Below are 24,634 nucleotides of genomic sequence, written 5' to 3' on the forward strand. Positions count from 1 at the left end.
CAGACTGCTTTCCCCTGGATGGCAGCAAGCTTTCAGCATATTGTTGGAGCTTCGCCCATCCAGGTGAGTGGGGAGTATTTCAGCACACTCTTGACTTGTGCCTTATAGACGGTCGACGTGCTTTTAGGAGTCAGGAGCTGAGTTATTTGCCACAATATTTCTAGCATCTGACCTGCTCTTGTAGCGATTGTATGTGGTGACATCAATTGAGTTTCTGATAACCCCAAGAATGTTGATAGTGGAGGATTCAGTGATGAGATCGTCTTTTATTGGAGGTTGCCATTGCCTGGTATTTGTGTGGTGTGAATGTTACTTATAACATTGCTATTGATTTGCCATTCTGTTTCTCCGACATTCAGTATTCACTGAGTTCAATGTAAATATTGGGGAAAATAAAAACACAGCTCTAAACATACTGCAAAATCTTTGACAACAACAAAAAACACTGAAGCTGCTGTAAAAGCTCAGCAGGTCTGGCAGCAGAACTGAGAAGGGTCACTGGACCCGAAATATTAACTCTGATTTTTTTCTTCACAGATACTGCCAGACCTGCTGAGCTTTTCTGGCAACTTCTGCTTTTGTTCCTGATTTACAGCATCCAGAGTTCTTTTGGTTTTGATTCACAAAATCTTTGCACTGAAATAAGAGCAAAAACAGCTGGAAAACTTCAGCGGGCCAGACAGAGCGAGTGGAGAGAAACAGTTTATCAGCTGGATATTAAATGCTTCGCTGGGCATGTCTTTTGGGCTGCGTGAGACAGATATGTAACATAGGGATTGTTCCATTCTCCACCTCCACCAATCCCCCATGTGATAGCACACCCCCTTCCTTCCTACCATACGTATTATGAAACCCAGTCCCACAGCCCTCACCTCCTTTCAAAGTAGCAAAACAAGTGCTGCTTAAAACACCTGGAGTTACCTTACACCAGAATCCATAGGGCCTCGTTTGAGGACCTGTCTATATTCCAGTAGTGCCCACTATAGAGCTCTGGGGTTGCTGATTTATCACACTGAGCAGGGGCTCCTGAGGACAGGAGTAGGTGGAAGACCATTAGGAGCTTATGGAGACCCATTCCTCTCCAGGACATTCTGACTGCAGGTTGGTGAGGCGGAGGAGTGGGGGCAGTTTCAATCTGACTAATTAGCTAGCTGTCAATCATTCTTCTGATAAGAGGGCAGGGGGCAGAAGTCTAATGTTTCAAATTGATGATCTTCTCTGGTTAGTTCATCCAGTTTTGTCCTTATTTCAAATTTCCAGCATCTGTGGTGTTGTGCTTGACTTTAGCCTTCTTCCTGGCCACTTGCTGATGCTGAGCCAAGCTGTTCACAACTATGTTTTACCCTTTGAGCTACTGACCATGTACCCTTATCAGCACAGAGACTGCCTATTTTTGCCACTGCATCATATCTGATCTTTGCATTGCCTCAGCTAACCTGGAGCCCTTATCCATGCCTTTGCCTCAGAATTGGTCAGTTCAGCATTCTCTTGAGTAGCTTTCCACTATGCAGCTCCCTTGCAACTTGAACTCAAACCAAACTTCTGCCACCTAATTGCTTCAAGCCCTGGTCAAGACCATCAATCCTGTGCTTGCTGACCTGCATTAACATGTGATCTTAAAAACCTCATCCTTATTTTAAAACCCCTGCAGAGCCTCACCCATCCCTCTTACATGGTTCCTCCAGCTCTACAACCCAGAGATTTGAGACTTTGGGTGCATGGTTGATTTTAATTTACGCATCAAAAGACGCCCTTTTCTTTAGCTGCCCAGGATAAAATTCTGAACTTTCTTCCCTGAACTTCTGTGTGTCTTCATTCTAGATGTTGCTGAGATCCTATGTGTTTGGCAAAGCTGTTAGCCACCTGCCCTTAATACCTCCCTACGCAGCTGGGTGTCAGGTTGGGCTTGCAAAGGTCCTTGGGACGGTTTACTATGTTAAGCAGGCTATATAAATGCAGGCTGTTGTTGTCACTGAACACACCAAAACTGTCCATTCGCAAAATTCCTCATTTTGTTTCTGAAACCTGGCTAGATGGGTCGTCTTTACCAGTCTTGCGTATTTCTTTGTTTCATTGAAAACAGCCGTGATGTATAAACTTCACAACAAATGCTCAAAGCAGGAGATTCTTTACATTGTGACTTTTCAAAGCGCTCAGGCACAATTCTGAATTCATTGCGAAGTTCTCCTTTTGGTTTCTGGTAGCTTTGAGATAAGTGACTCTCGGGCTTAAACTAAAGCGCAGCGATATCTCTTTTAAGCTTGGAGTACACGTGAGCGTTGTGTTTTCTATTCAGCACATCGTGCTGTTGACAAACGCCACCACAGTACTTGAGCTTTGCAGCCCGCTCTGCGGTTGCAGGGATGTTAAGAGATGCTGTTTAATTCAACGTCAGATCAAGTTTGATCAATATTCCCCCGCCGCTCCAATTGGAGGCGCATGTTCAAATCCCCGCCTCACTTCACCACCATCTTTGCCAGTGTGAAATAGTCCGATTTTCCTCTGGCAGAATATTTTATCCTCGCCTGGCTCACAACTGAAGCGTTTTGAACAGAGAGGGGGTGGGGGGAGACCAGGGAAGGGGAAGAGTGGGATTTACATCCAAAGCGGCGCTTTTATCTGTTTGAAGCCGGTTGTAAGGAACTGAAATCAGGGAGAAAATGGGACAACCTTTTCTGCAGTCCGTCTTCCTGATACTCAACGTGCTTTTTGGTGTAGCTTCGGGTGCTTTCCCCAGCAATGTCCAAATAGGTAAGCAACTCCAGTATAGTGCAGAAATGTACCTAAGAACTTCACATCGACTGCAGCTGCTAAGATCATGGGTCGCGACTTTAATTTGTTCAAAAATAAAGCAAGTCCCTTGTAATTGGGGCTGTTGAAAAGGGATCTGCCTTAATGCTACGAGAAAGTTAACCTGCTCGTGTTTTATTAAATCACAAGTAAAAATGTAGCCGAAACGTTATCATTTTGGTGTAAGCTTTTCTCTGTGCCGTGCTATCGTCTGAAGCAGCGAGTGAAAAGCCAGGGTTATGCGGCACAAGTCAATGTGATTTTTTTTTTACTTCTGTACAGGCGGACTGTTCTCAAGATATACAGATCAGGAAAACAGCGCCTTTCGGTTCGGGATTTACCTCCACAACACAAACCCTAACATCTCCGAAGCGCCTTTCGCTCTCACTCCACATGTCGACAACCTCGAGTCTTCCAACAGTTTCTCAGTGACCAATGCTTGTGAGTACAACTGACACAGCTGGTCCCCCCTCTCTATTTTGGTCCAAAGTACTGAAATTATATTTTAAAAAAAAAGAGCCTCCCAGAAAAGTTGTTAGCTGTTGCTGCTAACTATGGCAGAGGAAACTCAATGAAAACCGTTAGTAAATTTCGTCAGATTAACTTCGTATAGAGTGCAGGCATCTTGTAACATATACGTAATGTAATGTGCTGTTCAGCCCGATATACAACAGTGATATTAAAAGGAGTACCTTTCTGACTGTATGACATGTGCAATGTATCGAATCGATGTGGTTTTTATTTCTGTTCGTGGAAGTTGTGTGTTATGCAGAAATCTGAAATCTATAGTTCGCTATATTTAGGATTGCGAGGATATGGAGCTCCCTTTTCCCCCATATAACACGGAGAATTATGTGTGGAGTGTAGTTTGGGTACAAACTGATCTGTGCTGGACTCTACCGGCTCTAGTGACGATGAAAAATGTCTCTGGTACGTTTGCAGATTCGCTTCGACACGTCCCCCTTTTTTTATTTTACAGACTCTGCGGTTGTTGCAAGGTCCACCCTCATTAGTAAACAGATCTCGATGCACTTTGTTGCGCTGTGTTTTGAAAATAACCGCTGCCCACACCGCTTCCCACCTTTCCCTCGAACGCGTTGTGGGATGCAATCGGTGCGTGTGCCTCTGCTTGGGAAAAAAAACATACACCTCTGGGTCAGCAGGAATGATATGTGGGACGGCAGCTGTCTTCCTGCTGTCACTGACATCTCTTGCCCTGCCTGGATAAGAGAGGCAGGGAGAGATCGAGAGAGAGAGAGAATACTTCTAGTGGAAAACCTAATTAATCCGGTGCAGACTCTGTGTAACCAGCCACTGGGGATTCGTGTCCCGTACATTTCCAGTGTCCTGTTGTGTGTCCCGCCAATTCGAGATCCTGTTTTTTTTCACAGTTCTTTAATTTTCCAGAGCTCGATCTAACATACAACAATCCTTACGTGACCTTTTTTCGTATTTTAATTGGATCTACCCCGTCTTTTTAAGCGCCACACAGACGCCTGATCCCCTGTGACAGACAGTGAAACGCTGCAATGTGGGATCTCCTCTTCTCAGTAATGCAAACCGCAAAGTTTTTTCTCTCTCTCTCTCTCTCTGTCCTTTCCCACCTCCATTTCATTCTGTCATCCTCATTCCTTCACCCCACCCACCCCCCGCCCCGGACAATCTTACCCTCCATTCACCCCCCCCCCCCACCTCCTTTTCACCTTCCTTCTGGGGTCATACTGGCTCAAAAGTATATTTTATTACAGACAGTTAGGTCTGATTGCAGTGATTAAAAATTTATGAAAGCAAACACTGCGGTAGAACATTTGAACGACCCAGTCCCACTGACTGTTGAGGTGCATTTGTAAAGCCAGGATTCATACGCCAGCAGCTTTTGATTGCTGACTTTTACTGGCGAAGCTGCTGTGTTTAATGCGCCAATTCGGAAGTTCTCGACATCACTGAACGTTTAGCAAGTACCAAAGAATCATGGGGTGTGAAGTGCGTCCGCCCTACTTAAAACAAATGTGTCAAGCTGTTTAGATCATCATCGCCCTGCAAACTTACTTGAAGCCGCTTTAAAAAAAACAAAAGTACAAAACGTGGCAGAGTTTCGCCGCTCACTCTTCCGGATGATCGATGTCTCGGTGTTGCCCAGAAAGGACCTTCTCCCCCTCCTCTTTGCCTGGCCTGCTGAGTCTTTCCAGCGCTGGTGGCTTCATTGTCAGATTCCCAACAGCTGCAGTATTTTGCTTTCTGCACATCCCACTCTGATGGGATATAACCTTAATCTTCCCCGCCCCAAATAAAGAACACCATTGATCTGAGGCAGCAAGGAATACACTCCTTCTGATACAGAATTAAGCCGTTCTAAGAACGAGCAGGATTTTTTTTTAAAACGCGTTGGGGCGGTTTTTTTTAAACGGGTGATGAACATCTTGCAACTGAAGTATTGACAGGGGAGTTGACTGTATGGGAGTCTTAAAAGAAAACTACCTGGCAACCTACCAGAGCAGAGACTGCTCAGCGGTTTGTAAATAAATCAACTCAGTAGGTTAGAGATAACAAGGTGTAGAGCTGGATGAACACACAGGCCAAACAACATCAGAGAAGCAGGGAGGCTGACGTTTCGGGCCTAGACCCTTCTTCAAAAATGGAGAAATATCTCAGATTCTCCAGCATCTGCAGTTCCTACTATCTCAGTAGGTTAGAGTATGCTTTCTGGTTTTGACATCAGAATTTTTTTTCAAAAAGTGCAAGCGCTATATCACAGGAAAATACAACATCATAATCTCCATGATTACAAAAGAATATTATTTCTGTCTGGGAGGGGGTAAAGTGTGTCAAACCGCGTTGAATAATGTTATTCAGTACATACGGTAGAAAAAATACAACAGCCAGTTTGGTCGTCACAATGTCGAGGCTGCAAATGATCCCCGGGTTCCGGGATGTAGGACATCATGCAACCAGTCCCCAGGGCTCTCCGCTGATATGCAGTTTGAAGGCAAGATCGTACCGCTGTTATGCTGGGGAGGCGAAATCACCTTGACACAGAAATTATTAAAGGTGCAGATGACCGAGAACATGAGCACCCGCAGAAACTCCTGCTATCTGCTCTCAAACATGTGTACTTGTGTATTTCGTGTGACCCGATCATTTCCACTGCGTGTTCACATCTAACCAGAATAGAATCTCGTGTGGCATCTGGCGATCTGCAGATGTGCATCTTGCACACGTTCATTAACAGTTTTAACGCAAATAAAAATGTGCAAATAACTATCTGTCACGCTAACGCCGAACACGGAGTTTCTCCCAATCGGAAGCTGCTTCACTTTGCCTCTTTGTCTCTGCTTCAGCTACAAAGTTGCTCATCTCTCATTCTGTCATTTAACTAATGGTGTGAAACCTAGTTCCTTCGACTGTGGAATCGCCTCTCGTGCTCCTGTGCACAGTGGCTAAACACTGCGCTGCTGCATCTCTGACTGGTATTCCCTGCCAACCACCACAAGCGTTTTTCAACAAACTGTATCTAACGCACTTCCCGCGAGAACCTTCAGTGTACAGCTGAGGGTAAGGACACATGACTAACAGGATTTATGGAGATACGCAATTCACTATTAATTATGATTGATTTCCCACATAATTTCTTACCTCTTATCAAATTGTATAAATGACTAGCTATTTTCCCGTTTCGCTTGCCTCCTGGATTACAAGAACACATAATGATGCTTGTGATGTATTTCAATGCTTAATCTAAAACTTGAAATCCACATCACGTAATGTAACAAGTAATTAATGGTTAGCTGGCAGTTTCCTCCTTTGGCATTAATTGGGTTCATTCTGTATGTATTTACTATTTGAGCTCATCCTATCGGAAAAACCTAAAAGATTACATTTCCAATTCTCACTATTAACAAGGAAGCAAACATATATTTGGCAATCACTGTAGCATAAGCGAAGATTTTTAATTGTTTCCTCAGTTGCTTATGTAGAGCCTAGTAGGTCACGTTTTGACAGTCATTACATTTACCCTTCAGCATCAACTGGGCAAAACCACATCTAATCAATTGTATGACTGCAATAGGACATCATCAATGTGATGAGGCTGAATGAGATGTAATAGCAAAGAAGTCTGATCTTCTCTGTCTGCACAAATGCATATTAAGACCTGTTCTAAATTGCAGACCTATCACGCCCACTCATTGGAGTGAGGTTCATTCATCTTGGCTTAAAACTGGCACCAATTTTGACAGACCTCGCCATTTAAAACAATTGCAGTTTAACTTGGTCTTTCTCAATAGTTTTCACTTTGTGGACGCTATCTGAATAAATCAAAATTTTTAGCAGTTTGTTTTGGGGGGTACTTTTATAATTTCATTGATTTGTGTATGAAGCCCCACATTAGTGGTTAGGCTTGTCTGCATTCCTTTTCATTACAGCTTACCTTATATGAGTATTTCAATGATAATTTAAAATTATTTGCATGTCTGAATATGTAAGGAATTAAATCTAGACCTGTCATTTTTATCACACTATGCTATCAGTTTTGATATTTTTTAATCATAAATAATATTAACCTTTGGCTATCTACTGTTGAACAAACTGGTTAATTATGAAAGGACGTTGATTTAATACCCAGTTTCCCAAAATGCAAATATTCAGTGGTGGGGAGGCCTTATGTTAATGCCCTTGACTAGTAATCCAGATACCCAAATAATGTACTGGACCCAGTTTCAAACCCCACTGAGGCAGATGATAGAACTTGAATTGAATTTTTAAAACTCAGGAGTTGAAGCCCATGGAAAGGTGGGGGGGGGGGGGCACAGGAAAGAAGGGACAAAAATGTTGGGCCAACTGGCATTGACTAAAGTATCTGAAATGACAATGGCAAACTCAGAACAATCAACCTGTAAAGTCTTCCTAATGTTTGGGGGCTATGATGAAAATAAAATGTCAATGACTGTGACGTAGGCATGCAGAATCATACTTTACACACAATGTTTTAGGCACAACCACACCATGTTGTGGTATGCCCTTGCGCATTGGCAGGTTAGACCCAGCGATGGTGCAGCAATTGGGAGGGAGCTACCCTAGGAGTTCTCAACATTGTCTCTGAACCTCCATGACATCAGGACAAACATTAGCAAGGAAATTTCCTGCTGATGTACCCCTCCCTTGCAACTGATGAATCAATGCCCCTCCATATTAATAGCACTTGGAGGAAGCACTGAGGGTGGCAAAGGCACAAAATGTACTTCAATGTCTGCTAACAAGAGTGGCTCAGAAGCACTGCTCTGACTGAGCTGGTCAATCACATAGGACACAGTTGTTAGACTGTGTTGTGGCAGGTGGTGAGAGAACCAAGAAAAGGAAAAAACATATTTCACTTCACCTTCACCCATCTGCCTGCCACTATTGTATCTGCCCATGACAGTATTTTTAAGCATGACTACCATGCAGTCACTTCTGGAGACAAAATCCCATCTGCACATTGATACTGCCACACAATGATAGAGAGTATTCTCAATGTGCTAAATGGGTCAAATTAAGACTCATCAATGCCCATCCTAAAAAAAGGGGGGAGGGGGCTAACACATCAGTGCAAAAGATAAGGCTGAAACATTTCAATAACCTTCAGCCAGAAGTACCAAGTGAATGATTTGTCTTGACTTTCTCAAGAGGGCCCCGGTATCACAGATGCCAGTCTTCAGCCACTTTAATTCACTCCATTTGACATCAAGAATTGGTTAGAAACATTGGATATTGCAAAGTCTTTGCGCCCTGAGATCATTCTGGCAAATGTTCTGAAGACTAGTGTTCCAGACCTTGCTGCACCTCAGCCAAGTCATTCCAGAGCAACTACACCACTGGCATCTGACCATGCATGTAGGAAATAGACCAGGTTTACTTTTTACATAAAAAAACAGGGCAAGTCCAATCCAGCCAATTCCTGCCATGTTAATCTCCTGTTAATCATCAACAAAGTCATGGAAGGTGTCTTCAACAGTACTATCAAGAATCTCACGTGCAGCAAAATCTGCTCACTGATGCCCATTTTGGGTTGTGCCAGCAGATAGCAAGAACCACAGATGCTGAAAGTCAGAGCTGATACAGTGTGGAGCTGGAGGAACATGGCAGGTCAGGCAACATCTGAGGAGCTGGAAAGTTTCAGGTTGGGACCATTCAACAGGACTGCAAGGGCCACTCTGCTCCGGACCTCATTTCCACCATGGTCCAAATGTAGACAAAAGGGCTGAATTTGTAAGGTGAGTTGAGAGTGAAAACCCTTCACATCAAGGCCTTGACAGACCATGGCATTCAGGAATTGTAGCAACACAGTAATCAGGGAAAATCCACCACTGGTTTGTGTCACACCTGTCACATTGGAAGATGGCTCTATTTGTTAGAAGACAGTCATCTCAGCTCCATAAACTCTCTGCAGAAGTTCCTGAGGGTTATGTCCTTGGCCCACCATCGTCAGCTGCTTCATCAATGACCTTCCCTCCATTATAATGTCAGAAGTGGGGATGTTTGTTGATGGCTGGAGAATGTTCAGCACCATTTGCAATTCCTCAGATACTGAAGCAGTTCACGTCCAAAAACAACAAAACCTCAGCAGTATTCAGGCTTGGCTGACAAGCAGTGAGTAACATTCATGCCACACAATGGCCAGACAATGACCATTTCCAACAAGAGAGAATTTATACATCACCTCTTGCCATTCAATTGTATCACCATCATTGAATGCCTGAAATATATCACTGTGTGTTGTTCTATGTTCTGAGTTCCATCAATATTGTTGCATCAAAACCCTGGAATGCACTCCCTAACAGCAGAGTTGGTCTCCCTATAGCATATGGACTGAAGCTGTTCAAAAAGGCAGCTTACAACCACCTTCACAGAGGTAACTAGGGATAGATAAGAAATACTGATCTAACCAGCAACTCCAATGTCCCATGTGTGAATAAAGAAATTGACAGAATCATTGCAAGAAGATATTATTGACTTGTGTTGTTCTCTGTTATAAATAATACTTTCATTCTTGAGAAAAGGGTGAAATTGTGAAATGTAATCTTCTTAGTTATTAACAAAAGGAAGGTCTGAAGAACTGTGGTGTTCATGCATAAGTACTTTATGCAAGTAACAGCTGGGAGTTTCCTCTGATTGTCTAATGGTTTGATAACTATTGCAGGAAAAAAATCTTGAAGCATTTCAATTTTCATTAAGCTCTGACACTTAATTGTAACAAATGTAAAATATAAATTACTCAACTGATTTTTTCCAAACCTCCTAATCCTGGTCAGGAAAATGCATTAGGAGTGAAGTGACATAACTAACTACCACTCTGTCCAAGCAGCTAGTGCAATGGAAAAATGTTTGAAAAGTAAGAGCAAAGTATGTAAGAATAACTCACCTTTTTTGTTTTCACCTTTAAATCTAGGATTTGTGGAGTCTTTTCAGAGTAAAATGGTTAAGTATGTGAATCAGAACTTCAGTAGAGGGTGGGACCCTGCAAATTTGGCCTCCAAGGCAGAAATTTTCTTCTTATATCCTTTGTAGTAACAGTTCCAATGTTAGCGAATTAATGCTTTCCACATAATTGTCTATCTGACAAGCATTAGGAATATTAACTTCATAGCAACCTCTGCTGGAGTTCACACATTCACTTACCGAGCTCTTGCACTGTGTATAATACTGTCATATTTTCTGATAACCAGAGTGAAAGGAGGTACTCTTCTCAAGCCCAGAAATGTTTCTGCATGGTTCATAAATCCATCCTAATCGTATCAATTCAATATTTTCAAGTAATTATAATCATAAAAGCACCATGTGTTGTAACAATTCTAATTCAACAGAGTGGGTGTATGAATAAACAGTCAGGGAATCGACCGCTCTCCTTAGATTATGAGTCCTACTTGCATTATAATAGCCTGATTGATCAGCTTTCACTGCATGATGCCTTAGATTGCATCTTCCTTCTGTTTCTGTGTCTCCCTCCCTGAAGTAGGATGAATTTTACCTTGTGATCTTCTTATCCATTCATCATATGGTTGGCTGACTGGACACCTTGAACAGGTGCTTGTTTCCACTTAGCAGCTTGGAAGCAATTGATCATATTTTATCATTCATAAATTTTACCTTTTGTTACAGATTGAGCTCTTTCATAAATAATATGGATAGGAAATGATTATTTCTTGTCCTGAATGTATTTAAAAACAGTCTGACTTCAATAATTCAATCTTCTTGGATAATTGCCAGTCTTGGTAAGGCGATTTCTTTATCAGACTCCAGTTCTTCTTGAAAACTGAGATGTTGAAAAGTATGTGAACAGTTTGTTCTGAAGCTGTAATTCATCTTTTCAAGAAGTGATAAAGTAACCTGTTTTCACAACATGCCAATTTTAGTTACAAGTTTGTTTTATAGAGTGTATACATGTTTATACAATTAGGTTACAATGGAGCTTCCTGCAGACTTAGTGGGTCAATGTAGAGCCTGGCTGCAATATTGAATATTACAAGGCAGGGAATCTACTGTATAGACCCTGGTTGACAATCAGCGCATGCTAGCAGGAAAAGCAGTGAGGCACTACAGACAGTTACAGTGTCCCCAGGGAAAGGAAGATTATGTAAAATGTTTGACCCAGATTTCTCACTACTCAGTGAATCAGAGTAGAAAGTCCACTCATAAAGATTGGTCAAGAGAAGACAAGACCGCGACTGACAGTGTTATCTCTCACTCTGTGAATGGTCAAATGTCCTGAAGACATTCACTATCTAAGTTCTTGAATGAAGACTATGTACTTAGGCTAGATATCCCAGAAGGCTACCATTATCTAAGAGAACTGAACTCCAGAATGAGGCAGCTAGCATCAGTTGAGGAAACAAAGTGGCCATCTTGAGATGATTTCTATGGTCCACTTCTGAATATACATATGTTACTGAAGCTTTGTCTCAATATCTTAAATTATACTGTGCCTTCAGCAAGCAATAGATGTCATCAGCCTCTGGGCAAGTTTTAAAAAAAAGCATTGGTGCATCCAACAATGTGTCCGTAAACAGTCTGTCTTGTGCAGTAATTTATCACCCAATGAACTGAGAAGCGTTTTTTTTGGGATTTTTTCCAACCTTTTTAATGAATTCCACTAGTCAAGCATCTTATAGCTTTCAAAACTGAACTTAGTGAAATCACACTTGCATTCATAGATTTATCTTTCTCCAAATTAGTGTCACTTCAACAATTTAAAATGTTATTTTGTTATTTTTCTAAACTTGAAAACATATTCTGAATTGAAGATTCATTACACATCATGTATTTAGCCATGAACAGTACAATTTCCTTGTCCAGCTTATCAGTTGAATCATCAAAGATGATTCAGTTACAACTTAAATAGAAATTAAAATATATTTTGTGTTTCAAGAATACCTCTTGTACTGGAAGGATTAAAAATGGATTGGAGCTTAATACATCTTTTACTTTCCGATGATACGTTTACCTCTGCTCATATTTTGACAACATTTTGTTATGTTTTAATGTTCTTGTTTTCAAACACCCAAACTAACCCAGTATATATATTTTAGTGAAAATGAAAGGATAACTTAAAGCTCATTTGAAATGTGTACATAAAGCACAAATTGAATTATGTTCATGGGCACAAGGGATCCTCCATTATATCTTCAATATCTTTTCCAAGCACATCACAGCAATATACTGTACATCAGAAAAGATTAGCGACAAACACTTGTGATAATACAATGTCTTATAAATTTTGAAACATCTCAAAGTGTTTTGCATGCAGTGAAATATTTTTGACAAAGTGTTTAATATTGTCTGAAGGGCAGCACTAACAAACAGTCCTCCTTCTGTGCTGCAGTGGATTGTCATTTTAGATTATGCGTTCCAAATTGTTCACAATAATTTAACACGAAAGTATATCATTTCCTGTTGTAAGAGAATTTACTGGGGATATAGTACACTGTATAAATGGATAGTAATATTGATAATTTGGAATCTAATTAAGCTCTAAAATCTGCATTTTTTTGGGAACATTTTGTAAAAAAGTTTTCTTGTTGGATTTTAAGCTGTTTTGTGGAAACAAATCTTGATTCAGTTAACAAATTTGTGGTTTATATAGACAAAAATTGAAGACAAATGGGATGGGAACATTGCGATTTAATGTTAAGATCAAGCATTACCTGCATATCTATGCATCACTGACTATGCTTAGTGATAGAGCGTTGAATATGTTGCTTCATGTGTCTTTGTAAATATTGATCCAATGAAGTAGATGATATATGAAAGAAGTCGATATCCGCACATATGCTTCCAGCTTGAATATATTTTTGATTGAGGGTCTCCTGTGTGATTAGGTTCCCCCTTTTGTTTCAAATTGGGTGCCATGAATAGTTGGAAAGCTATTACTCTGCAAATTTCCTGTCAAACCTTTTGAATCTATAAATGTTACCTTGGTTTTTTTTTAGATTGTTTTTCCTTACTCTTTGTTCGGTAATTGTTTTTTTAGCTTCTGCGTTGCAAACTATTTTGTAGATGAAAGTTTTCTCTCTTTGACCCAAAGAAATATTCCAACTTCCATAGGTGTCTTCACAAATATAATATTTTCAAGCGTTGAGTATAAACCTTCTTTAGTTCTTATTTTCCTTTCTCAGGTGCCTTTTGGGTGACCTTGTTTGACTGATGAAGGCAGCAGAATAACACAACCAGATTTTGACATTAATAGCCAAATAAATTTATTGAACAGTAAATAAAAGAAGTGCGTGGTACTGGTGACAACAGTTATAGTCAATATTGTACTCAACAAGCTACCCATGTGACAATCACAGTGATAAATTGTGAGATGAGAAATATTCCTATATCACAATTCCTGGTTACCATTTTCACTGTGTATGAAATTGACCTGACTATCTCTGCAAATATAAGGAAATAGTTTAGAAGGGGTGGACGCTAGGAAGTTGTTTCCGTTGGGCGGGGAGAGTAGGACCTGTGGGCAGAGCCTGAAAATTAGAGGGGGTAAATTTAAAACTGAAATGAGACGACATTTCTTCAGCCAGAAAGTGGTGGGCTTGTGGAATTCATTGCCACGGAGTGCAGTGGAGGCCGGGACATTGGATGCCTTCCAGGCAGAGGTCGACAAATTCTTGATCTCAGAAGGAATCAAGGACTATGGGGAGAGTGCAGGGAAGTGGAGTTGAAATGCCCATCAGCCATTATTTAAATGGCGGAGTGGACTTGATGGGCCAAATGGCCTTACTTCCACTCCTATGTCGTATGGTCTTATGGAAATCCTTAGAAAAAAGTATTATTTAAATTAAATGACCTCCCTACTCCCCCTTTTGCCATTTCACTTCAGACATATCTTTGTGCCAATTGTATCACATTAGGCTCAGAGATGTTTTTTGTGAGTTAGATTTTTTTCTCAACACTACGGCACAACATCGTGGGCCGAAGGGCCTGTACTGTGCTGTACTTTTCTATGTTCTATGTTCTATGTTCTACTATGACCCAAGTTTTCCTATCAAATTAACAGTGAAATGGTTCACCATTATTTAAGTGCAAACAGTAAGGCAGTTTCAGGCAGAGTTGATGAATGGTTAAGCTCAGCATGAATCCAAAATCAACTGACTAATTGTGCCTCTATACTATCAGCTTCTCATTGTCTGCGTCACCATAAGAATACATTTTTTAAAACAGTCTAGGTTTGTGGGTGCTGTCGGCAAGACCAGCATATGTTGCCAACCTTTAGTAGGCCTTGATCTGAGTGGTTTACCAGGCGTTTTCAGAGGGCAGTTAAAAGTCAACCACATTACTCTGGATCGGGAGTCATATGTAAGTCAGGCCATGTAGGAATGGCACTTTCCTTCTCTGAAAGGGATAAGTGAACCATATGACTTTCCATGACAGTCAATGATAGTTTCTTGGTTCACTGAGGTTAACTTTCAGTTCCTGATATTATAAGTTAAATGGCACTCAGTTGCTGGTATTTACATGTTAGACAGGAGCTAAACGTATCCTAAGAATCTTGTCTTTTCCGATCTAAGAGCTGTTTAGTAATCAAATAATTATTAACTATCGCAAAATTCTCTAATGCAGAAAATTAAGTATTACAACTGTGGTGTCTCATTGCTTTTGGGCATGGTTGCTACACCCCTCTCTCTGAGTGATCACATTGTGGATATGAGTCCCTCTCCAGGACTTGAGCATAAAGAGCAAGGTTGACGCTTCAGTGCACTTGCAAGGTGCTGTCTTTTGGATGAGATGCTAAACGCCCTCTGGTGGATGTAAAAAGTGCTCTTGCACCATTTTGAGCAAGAGCAGGGAGTTCTTCCAAGACAGTATCTTTCCCTCAGACAGCATCACAAAGACAGATTACTGACGTTCCTGTTTTTGGAAGCTTTCTGTATGCAAATTGGCTACCATGTTCCCCACGTTAGTAGAGTAACTGGAGATTGGTTTAGTTCACTTGGCTGAATGGCTAGTTTGCAATGCAGACCGGTACCAACTGTTTGGGTTCAGTTCTTAAACAGGCCAAGGATACCATGAAGGATTCTCCTTCTCAACCTCTCCCCTCATCTGAGATATGGTGACCCACATGTTAAACCACAACCAATCATCTGTTCTGATGAGAGAGCTCTAATGGTCCAGTGAGACTGTGGTGACCTTACCTTTTTTGTCTTTACTACAGTGACTATGCTCCAAAGTACATCATTGATTGCAAAGAATTTTGAAATATCCATTGGTCATGAAATATAAATTCAAGGACAGATGACGATGTTACCCAAGCTGACCACCTAAAGAGTTGGTGGTGAACATTTCCAATCATTTGCGGCCAAGCAGGCATTTAACACTGTAAGAAGTATTTTCGACAGGAGTCGGAACCTCTCTGTCCTCATTCAGACAGAAGTCCTGGCTCAGACTGCTGCCAGTCAGTCTGATCATCTGGTAGCTCTGTAGTTTTAGCAGTCTGTGTTGCAGCAGTGGTCAAGATTGCGACTGCAAGACATTCCAGGAGTCTTGGATCAGGTAAGTGTGGGGAGAAGGGACTTGAGTTTCAATGGAGAGACTAGTTTCTTGTTGGCTGGTCAAAGTATAGAGAGTCATTTGTCCCCCACATGTTTGCTCCTTGCTTTTGGTATTTTAAGCAAGCGTGTTTTACTTATAGCAACATATTTACATACATTAATTCTTGACATGAGGTTAGAACTTCTGCCTCCTTCCAGATCTCTGTAAGTAGTCATGTGGATCTGAAATCCTTGTTAATATCATCACCATATATGGTCTGATATTAATCCCATTACTGTACAGCCTGAGGTATAAAGAACATTCGTGGGGAGGGGTAGCCAATGTAAAAAGGCAGCTCTTGAGAGCGAGATGCCTCACTTTCCTACCCTTCCTGATACACCTCCTCGACCCCTTCCAAAATTCTCCTGCCACCCTCAAAATGATGTTGCTGTTTCAGTGGCTAATAATTGGTCACTGAAGAATCTGAATTAGGATGAGGACAGATGTGTGGTCCAGGCCTTGCCTATCTCTTATAAAATTGCAGATGGTCAAGAGTGGGTAGGATATACAGCAAGAAGCTGCTGAGGGAATCACATGGATTACCCCCCCACACCCATCCCCACAACCCCAGCATAAAACCTGCCAGCAGGGGGCCATATATTCCAATACTTTTTTGTCTCATTTCTTTCCTTCAGGTTTTAATTGTTGAAGTTCACTTGTAATTTTTCCTTTCTGTCTTTCTTTTATCTTCTCTTAAACCAACCTCTCTTTAACTTTCTTTATTTCTTCTCTATTGGCTTGGGATTGAATTCATTGTTTAAATGTCCCCTTCATTCTCACTCCTTGAGCTGCTAATTTTACAATTTTCAACCTCTCTCACCACAATGCTACTAGCTCACACCTCCAGCAACGTTTCGTCGAAAAAGTTTTTAAAAAAAAGACTTGAGGGATCAGGGGTACAGTGGTTACACCTTAGACCAGAAACCAGGGCTGAATAGCTTAAGAATGTGATTCAAATCCCACTATAATGCAATTTAAGTTCAAGTATAATAAAGGAAGTAAATCTGAAATGCACAGTGGCAGAGTTCATTAGATGCCCTAGCAACAGCAAAATTTCACCCATTTTGCACTAAATCCAGCAATAAGATAAATCTTAAATAAAAGTTAATCCTAGTTTGAAATGTTTTATAAAAGTAAATTTGTTAAAATGAACAATGCAAAATCATTAGTTTGAAATCATGCTGTGTAATATTAGGAGCGTAACATGTTTTAACAGTTGGGTTATTACCATTTCTTGCTGTTAGAGCACAATTCGAGTGAAATCACATTAGGCGGTATTGGTATGCAAACCTGTTAATGCAATTGTATGAGATTTGCTTTCCTTCTACTTTAATAATTTCATTAGCTGCTTAATAAATGAGCTAAAATAGTTATCAGGGTGATCTGCAATAACTTTTCAGATCAATACATAAATAAATTTGTTCCATCAATTGTGCCTGTTGTTAAAGTAAATGATGATAGTGGAGCCGTTGTTCCTTCTTAAATGCATGCCTTATTATCTCAATTCTTCAGTCCATGCAGGTTAAGTGCATTCTGTGGAAATGTAAAAAACTAAGTAGATTCAAAGAGTGAGACATTTGGGATAGTCTTCAATCCCTAGCTTGAATTTCACATACTGAACATAACAGAAACCTACTTGCAAGTTACGTTTACCTATTGGTAAATGAATAGAAAGAACAAAACAGGACAGTGATTAGCTAAATATGGTTAATAAAAATCTCTTTCCTACCAAAACTGAGACATAGTAATGAATGAATCTTCCTTGATATTTTACTTCAGTGTTCTTTCACAAAACAAAATTCAGTTTATTATCAGTTATTGGTGCTGAACTGCTTCAACAGTTCATAATGTCTGTCGTGAATTAAGATGTTTCACGCTGATTATTATAGACATCCATGACCCTCCCTTTTCACTATCCATTTGTCTTGTTCTCTAGCAACACAAAATTGTTTCCATAAAAGAGGAAATTATCATCTAATTACTGCAAAATCAGACCTTGATAGATCATGTTTGATTGCTAGAACTCTGGAACAAGATTTAGAAACCCATATTTTGAAACTAACAGCAGCATTTTTCTCAGCCAGGTGCAGGCAAATTTTGGTATGTGGACATTAAACCTCCAGATGTTAACCTCCAGATGTTATCCCATAGTCTTCTGGCAGGCTCCTCAACTATCACAGAATCCCCTTGAGTCTGATGAGATGTTAATTGAGCCAATGTAAATGGCAATTTAAAAAGCCATACAAACCCTTTTTTCCCAATAATATAAAAGTTCCATTTTGTATATGCACCTCTGCTGGCTTACTATGGTAGGTGCACTGGGAAAGAGCATCGTTATTGAAATTGACAACTTAGAAAGTCTTTTATCAATTACATTGAAGATCTCCAACAGCAGCCAGGTGAGAGGCTGCTGTTCAAAGAATTACTGTTCACAGAGAAATCTAATACTTGATGTGAGTTTGCTTGCAGTGAGCAAACTCACATCCAGAACCTCAACCTGAGCTACAAATCTTCTCAAAACTCACTAAATCTAACACTGCTTAACAGATGATCAGCAATATCTTGGAAAACACTAGCCATTAATTTTACTCCCACTCAATGTATTTTCTGTTGAAGTCAGCATGGAATTGGGTTTAAATTGGATGAGTTGACCAGATCCTGAAGCTTCAGTGGGATATTGATAGAATGCAGACCTGGGCTGAGAAGTGGCAGATGGAGTTTAACCCTGCAAAGTGTGAGGTGATTCATTTTGGAAGGACAAACTTGAAAGCAGAATACAAGGTTAACGGAAAGATTCTTGGCAGTGTGGAAGAGCAGAGGGATCTTGGGGGTCATGTTCACAGTTCCCTGATAGCTGCCACCTAGGCGGATAGAGATGTTAAGAAGGTGTATGGTGTGTTAGCTTTCGTTAATAGAGGGATTGAGTTCAAGAGCCGTGAAGTTATGCTCCAGCTATACAAAAGCCTGTTTCAGCCACATCTGGAGTATTGTGTCCAGTTCTGGTCACCTCATTACAGGAAATATGTGGAACTGTCAGAAAAGGTGCAGAGGAGATTTACCAGGATGTTGCCTGGAATGGAGGGAAGGTCTTACGAGGAAAGGTTGAGAGCGCTAGGGCTTTTCTCTTTAGAACGACGAAGGACGAGAGGTGACTTGATAGAGGTGAACAAAATGTACAGAGGTATAGGTAGAGTAGACAGCAGAGACATTTTCGTAGGGTGGAGATAGCCTTTACAAGGGGACATAGTCTGTTAAAGTGAAAGGAGGTAGATATGGGGAAGATGTCAGAAGTAGGTTCTTTACTCAGAGAGGGGTAGGGGTATGGAATGTATTGCCGGAGAGGGCAGTGGAGTCGGCCTCATTAAGGGCATTTAAGCGGCTATTAGGTAGACATATGGATTATAGTATAAGGTAGCGATGGAGGTTAGATAGACCTTAGGTTTAGGGTAAAAGTTTGGCACAACATCATGGGCCAAAGGGCCTGTACTGTGAGGGGTTGGGTTAAAATTGACCCTATACTCCTCTTTTGCTTAAACAAAGTATTTCAGGATAATCAAAATAATGGCTTTAAAACTTTTCTCCAATGAGGAGGCTCTGTAACACTCCTGTGTTAACTGATAATGTCCTTTGAAAGTTACATAAAGAATAATGGTGGTACAGTTGCTGAATATTTTTTATTAATGGAGAAAAATGTAGAAAAATCTGTTGATAAGTCAACAAATCATTTGGACATATGGATCTGCAGATATTGTGGCTCCAGGATCAGGCGGCTGCATTTGAAAACCTATGAATTTAAAGTGCTTTATTGTTATTCTTTACAAAGAAGATGAAATCAAGCTTGAGTAACCAGTAACAGTTGAATCATGATTATTTTGTTTGCTAAGCTCATTCCAAAAATACAGTTCTTTGTTGAGCATTAATGGCTGAGTGTTTGGTTCTTCGAATTGTTTTATGTAATAAACTATCCATAAAACTAATATCTAAGAAATGTTTCAGAAAACTACCTGGCAACTTATCAGGGCAGAGACTGCTCAGCAATTTGTAATTAAATCAACTCAGTAGGTTAGAGATAACAAGGTGTAGAGCTGGATGAACACAGCAGGCCAAGCAGCAGCAGAGGAGCAGGAAGGCTGACTTTTCAGGCCTAGACCCTTCTGAAGAAAATGGGCTTTCTTCAAAGCTTTCAGAAAAAGCTGAAGAAGGGTCTAGGCCTGAAAAGTCAGCCTTCCTGCTCCTCTGCTGCTGCTTGGCCTGCTGTGTCCATCCAGCTCTGCACCTTGTTATCTAAGAAATGCGTTTGTTTTTGCTCCTTCCAAATCTGTGGCATCAAATTCATCCAACATTCACATGAATCATGTTTTAAATTATTTATAGTGCAGAAAGCTCATTTATTTTACGTATTACAGTTTATCATTCTCTGTAAAACAAGCTACTTAATTTGAAAAATATACCTTGCACAGCTCTGGTAGTGCTTCCTAAGGCTTTCATTATAATTCTACAGAGCGTTATTAACCATAGTTGGTAAAAGCATGTTCTACAGACCGGGAAGGATATTCATCACTCAGAGGGTAATCAACTGTCACTGCGCAAAATGAAGAAGGAAATGAAAAATATTAGTTTAACAATTAATTTTATGGAGAATCAAAGCAATGTCATCAAGGAGTGTGTTCCACATAATAGTCCATTCAGGTTGACTGTCACAACGTCCAACAGCACCAAATGTGTTTTCTTTAAAACATATTACAAATTTACATAACTTTACTTGAAAATATCATGACTTATTAATTATTAAACTGAAGTATAATATTTTGTCATTTTCACCAGGAGGTAGGAATTAGGCATATCAAAAGAGAATTTTAATGAATGATTTTTTGATATGAATTTATGTGTTATGTACAGTTTTTTGTTTTGAGTGCCCATTGTACTCCGGACAAGATTCTTAGAAGTGTCAAAGATGTCATTTTTTTTTCACCTGAAGCTTATGTTTTTCAAGCATCTGGTAATCTGCAAATGTTAGTCAGCAAAAGCCATTCAACTCTGCCTGACTATTTGATTGCTTTGAACTGCTCTCCATAAGACTGTAGCTGAATGAAGGTACTAAGAGTGCAGATTGTCAGATTTACAACCAGTGTCCAGACCAGCCATTCAAGAGCAAAATTTGAGAGATCACCTGGTACAAACTGACACAAGATGATAGTTAAAAAATTGCCAAGAAAAGGATGGATTATTCCTGTTATCTTCAGTCAAGATATGTTTACAACGAACTTACCTTAGTGGGGCCTTGCTATGTACAAAATGGCTGCACCTGAAGCCAATTTGATGGACACAAAGCACTTTGAAATATTTCTTTGAAATATCAGAGGAGACAATGGCATTTTTGTAATCTAAAGACCCAGGCTAAAACTCTGAAAGCATATTCAAATTCAATTTTGCAGCTGATGGAATTTAAATACGAGTTGGTATCAGTGATAGTTCCATGCCAACTGTTGATTATTGTAAAAATCCATCAGGTTCACTAATGTCCTACAGAGAAATACATCCATCCTACAACCAGATCCTTAGAAGACTGACTTTTAACTGACCTCTGCAAGCTTCAGAAACGTGTAAATTCCAGAGGGTCTTGACTGGGTGGATGTTGAAAGGATTTTTAAAGTTTTGGCAAAGATCTGTAGCTTGGGTTGTGGGTGAGGTTGTTGACCTGCTCACTGAGCTGGCTTGTTCTCATTCAGATGTTTCATCACCATGCAAAGTGACATCATCAGTGAGGCCTCCGATGAAGTGATGTTATTCTACTCCACTAGGAATTTATGCTGTCTGGTCCGTTCTGATGAGCAGTGTTATTTCCGGTTTTGATCTGTATGAGGTTCAATTCTATCTGTTTGTTAAGTGCATTACGAGTGGAGAACTATGCATCTAGGAATTCCCGTGCTTGTCTAGCCCAAGCCAAACACAGACACACATGGGAATTCCGAGAGGCACGGTTCTCCACTCATAATGCAATCAACAAACATATAGAATGGACCCCATATACAAACCCAAACAGATCAAAACCGGAAATAAAACTGCTCATCATAACAGACCAGACAGTATAAATTCCAAGTGGAGGAGAATAACATCGCTTCATCAGAGGCTCCAATGATGATGTCACCTTGCATGGTGATAAAATGTCTGAATGAGAACAAGCCAGGTCAGTGATGTGGAAAGGATGTTTCCTTTTGTGAAAATCATTAAATAGGAGTTATAGTTTAAATATAAGGTGGCATCTATTTAAGACAGACATGAGGAAACATTGTTTTTCCCTCAGAGAGTTATGAACCTATGGAATTCCCTTCCTCAAAAGGATGCAGAGTCTTTAAATATTTTTAAGGCAGAGGTAGGTAGATTCTTGATTACCAATCAGATGGAAGATTAACAGAGATATGCGGGAATGTAGAGTTGAGATCCATGATCTTATTGAATGGTGATGCAAGCTCGTAGGGATAAGTGGTCTACTCTTGTTTCTTCTATGATCAGCTCAAGGTCGGTTAGGGATTGTCAACAAATTCTGGCATTGCCAGCAATGCCCCTATTCTGAAAAAGAATAAAGTAAAAAAATATAATTACAACTTTTTGTGCAGGGCTTCTTACAATGAATTGTAACTACAGATTACATCAAGTCATTTATGTAAGTTGCTGTGCAGAGCTCTTTGAAATTTTTTTCTCTGTTGTGCCTTTCATCTTGGTATTAGTGATGTGGCTAAGGACAAGATTTTCAGTTGCAAGTAATTTTTATTATTTCTTATGCATTGAATTGTCCACTTTGATTTCAACATCTCAGTAATGTTAAGTTGAATACTGAAACATATTCCTCAGCAGATTGGTAATTCTAAGCATCACAAATTGAATACTAGAATGCTCCTTACTTAACAGGAATTCATTCTTTATGAATAGATGACATAAGTAAGCTTGAATCTGTGAAGAAAAAAATCAGTGTTAACGTTTCAGGTCAAGTGACCCTTCCTCAGAACTCATATAAGGGCCTAAGGAAGAGTCACCAGACCTAAAACGTTAACTCTAATTTTTTTTTTCTTCACAGATGCTGCCAGACCTGCTGAGCTTTTCCAGCAACTTCTGTTTTTGTTCCTGATTTACAGCATCCGCAGTTCTTTCAGTTTTGACAAAAGTAAGCTTATTGTAATGTTTATTCTTATTCCAAGAGATTTCTTATTCTAGAAATCTCTTCTTAAAGTGCAAATAATTTCAAGTTCAGGAATAAAAGATATTTAATATTTTATCGATGAATTGTTTTATCAGTACTTATTTGCCTTTCTCCAGTTCATCAATTGTTTGTGTTAAAACAACAAGCTGTCATGTTCATAGATATCTCCCATTTTTAATCCATGAAGAAATTAATGAAGACAAAACTAATTTAATTCCTGAAGATATTTCAAATATTAGTTTGTTAATTCCATTTTATTATAGTTTAAGTGCTGGTTAGATGTGTGAGCTGCAGAACATAATCAGAAATTAAACGTTGCCTTTGAAGGATTCAGTAACAGATGCAATCGATTTTTGCTTATTCATCCATTCCATCGGGAATTCAGAACAATTTTTTTGATCCTGTTTTTATTCTTTTTTCCTTCTCTCACCTATTCTTCCTTCTAATTTTCCAACAGTCTCTTAATTCCTTGTGTCCCTTTTTGTTTAGAAATGCGATTTTTAACATTCTTTTCAAGTCTAGCCATAATGAACTTAACTGCATACTAGTCAAGTTTTTTTTGTACATTTAATTAATTCATTTGGCAAAGTAAAAATAAATGGTGAGAATTGAGTTTGCAGCACAAGTAGAATCCAAGTGTTGCTGTAAGTGCTTAGAATTCAGAGTGATTTGTGGTATTTGTATGTGTGTGCTTAATGATTTTATGGAAATATCCTCAGATTAGTCTTATGTCTGCATTTCACTGTAACACTAAGTTTAAAAATTGATTCATATTGAAACAATGGACATACTGCTGAACATAAACTGTCTTGCTGGCACAAAATTTGTTACCAAAAGAAACATGTTATGAAAATGCCTAAAATGCAAACAATCACAATTCAGTTCAAACCAATCAGAGAATAAGCCAAGAATGTTGAGTTCAGAATCAGTTCATGCTCCAAGTAAATGGCAATGACAAAGTAGTCAATTCTTTTAAAAAATGATGTTAATCATATTTATGCTATTGTACTTATTTCAGGACGTTTAGGAAAAAATATAACTATTTGCCATCTGTGAATAAGAAATTCTAATTTAAGTATCCTTCCTAGGATTTACATTTCATTTGACAATTGAGTTTGTTTTTGTCAGATGTTAACTTAATCCCATCCCAGTGTTAGGCATCAGTGTCTGTTTGACAAGCATGTTACAGTCTGACTGTTGAACTCTGTAGACAGTTGCATTGTCACAGTGACATCACCCAGCAAGGTCTCCAACTTGATCAATAATCCTGAATGGGTGCTACAATTGAATTGAGTACCAGGGAGAAGGAAGATCTAATCTGTTTTATCCAGATTGTTATGCAGTATCATTTGGTGAAAGGTGTGTCTGTATTTGTATACATGGAATTGATACAACAGAATCAGGCTTGATCAGGTCAAGCTGACCTTGTCTTTGTAAGTGCAAGAATGATCACATGGGTTAAGCATTGAAGGACTGCCAGACAATATCAAACTGCGCCGTAGTATGAGCCAGGAGAGAAGATCATGCCCCATATCTTCCAAACGTTTACAAAACTCACAGATGAATAAAATGTTATCTCTTGCAGCAGGC

At 39.7% G+C, this 24,634-nt stretch overlaps 1 protein-coding gene across 9 annotated transcripts in view; it reads left to right on the forward strand.

The window, feature by feature from the left end:
- The first annotated feature begins 2,322 nt into the window (after positions 1-2,322).
- Positions 2,323-24,634, forward strand: part of LOC125458672 (glutamate receptor 3-like) — a 384,493-nt gene continuing 362,181 nt past the window's right edge. For all 9 annotated transcript variants that reach the window (XR_009446706.1, XR_009446707.1, XM_059651391.1 and 6 more), the window contains exons 1-2: positions 2,323-2,751; positions 3,073-3,231. Coding sequence is in view for 7 of the 9 variants with exons in the window: in XM_059651391.1 (XP_059507374.1) it covers positions 2,661-2,751; positions 3,073-3,231 (250 nt within the window). In the remaining 2 variants the exon portion in view is untranslated. The remainder of the gene's footprint in view (positions 2,752-3,072; positions 3,232-24,634) is intronic.

Source organism: Stegostoma tigrinum, chromosome 15, assembly GCF_030684315.1.
Source record: "Stegostoma tigrinum isolate sSteTig4 chromosome 15, sSteTig4.hap1, whole genome shotgun sequence".
NCBI lineage: Eukaryota > Metazoa > Chordata > Chondrichthyes > Orectolobiformes > Stegostomatidae > Stegostoma > Stegostoma tigrinum.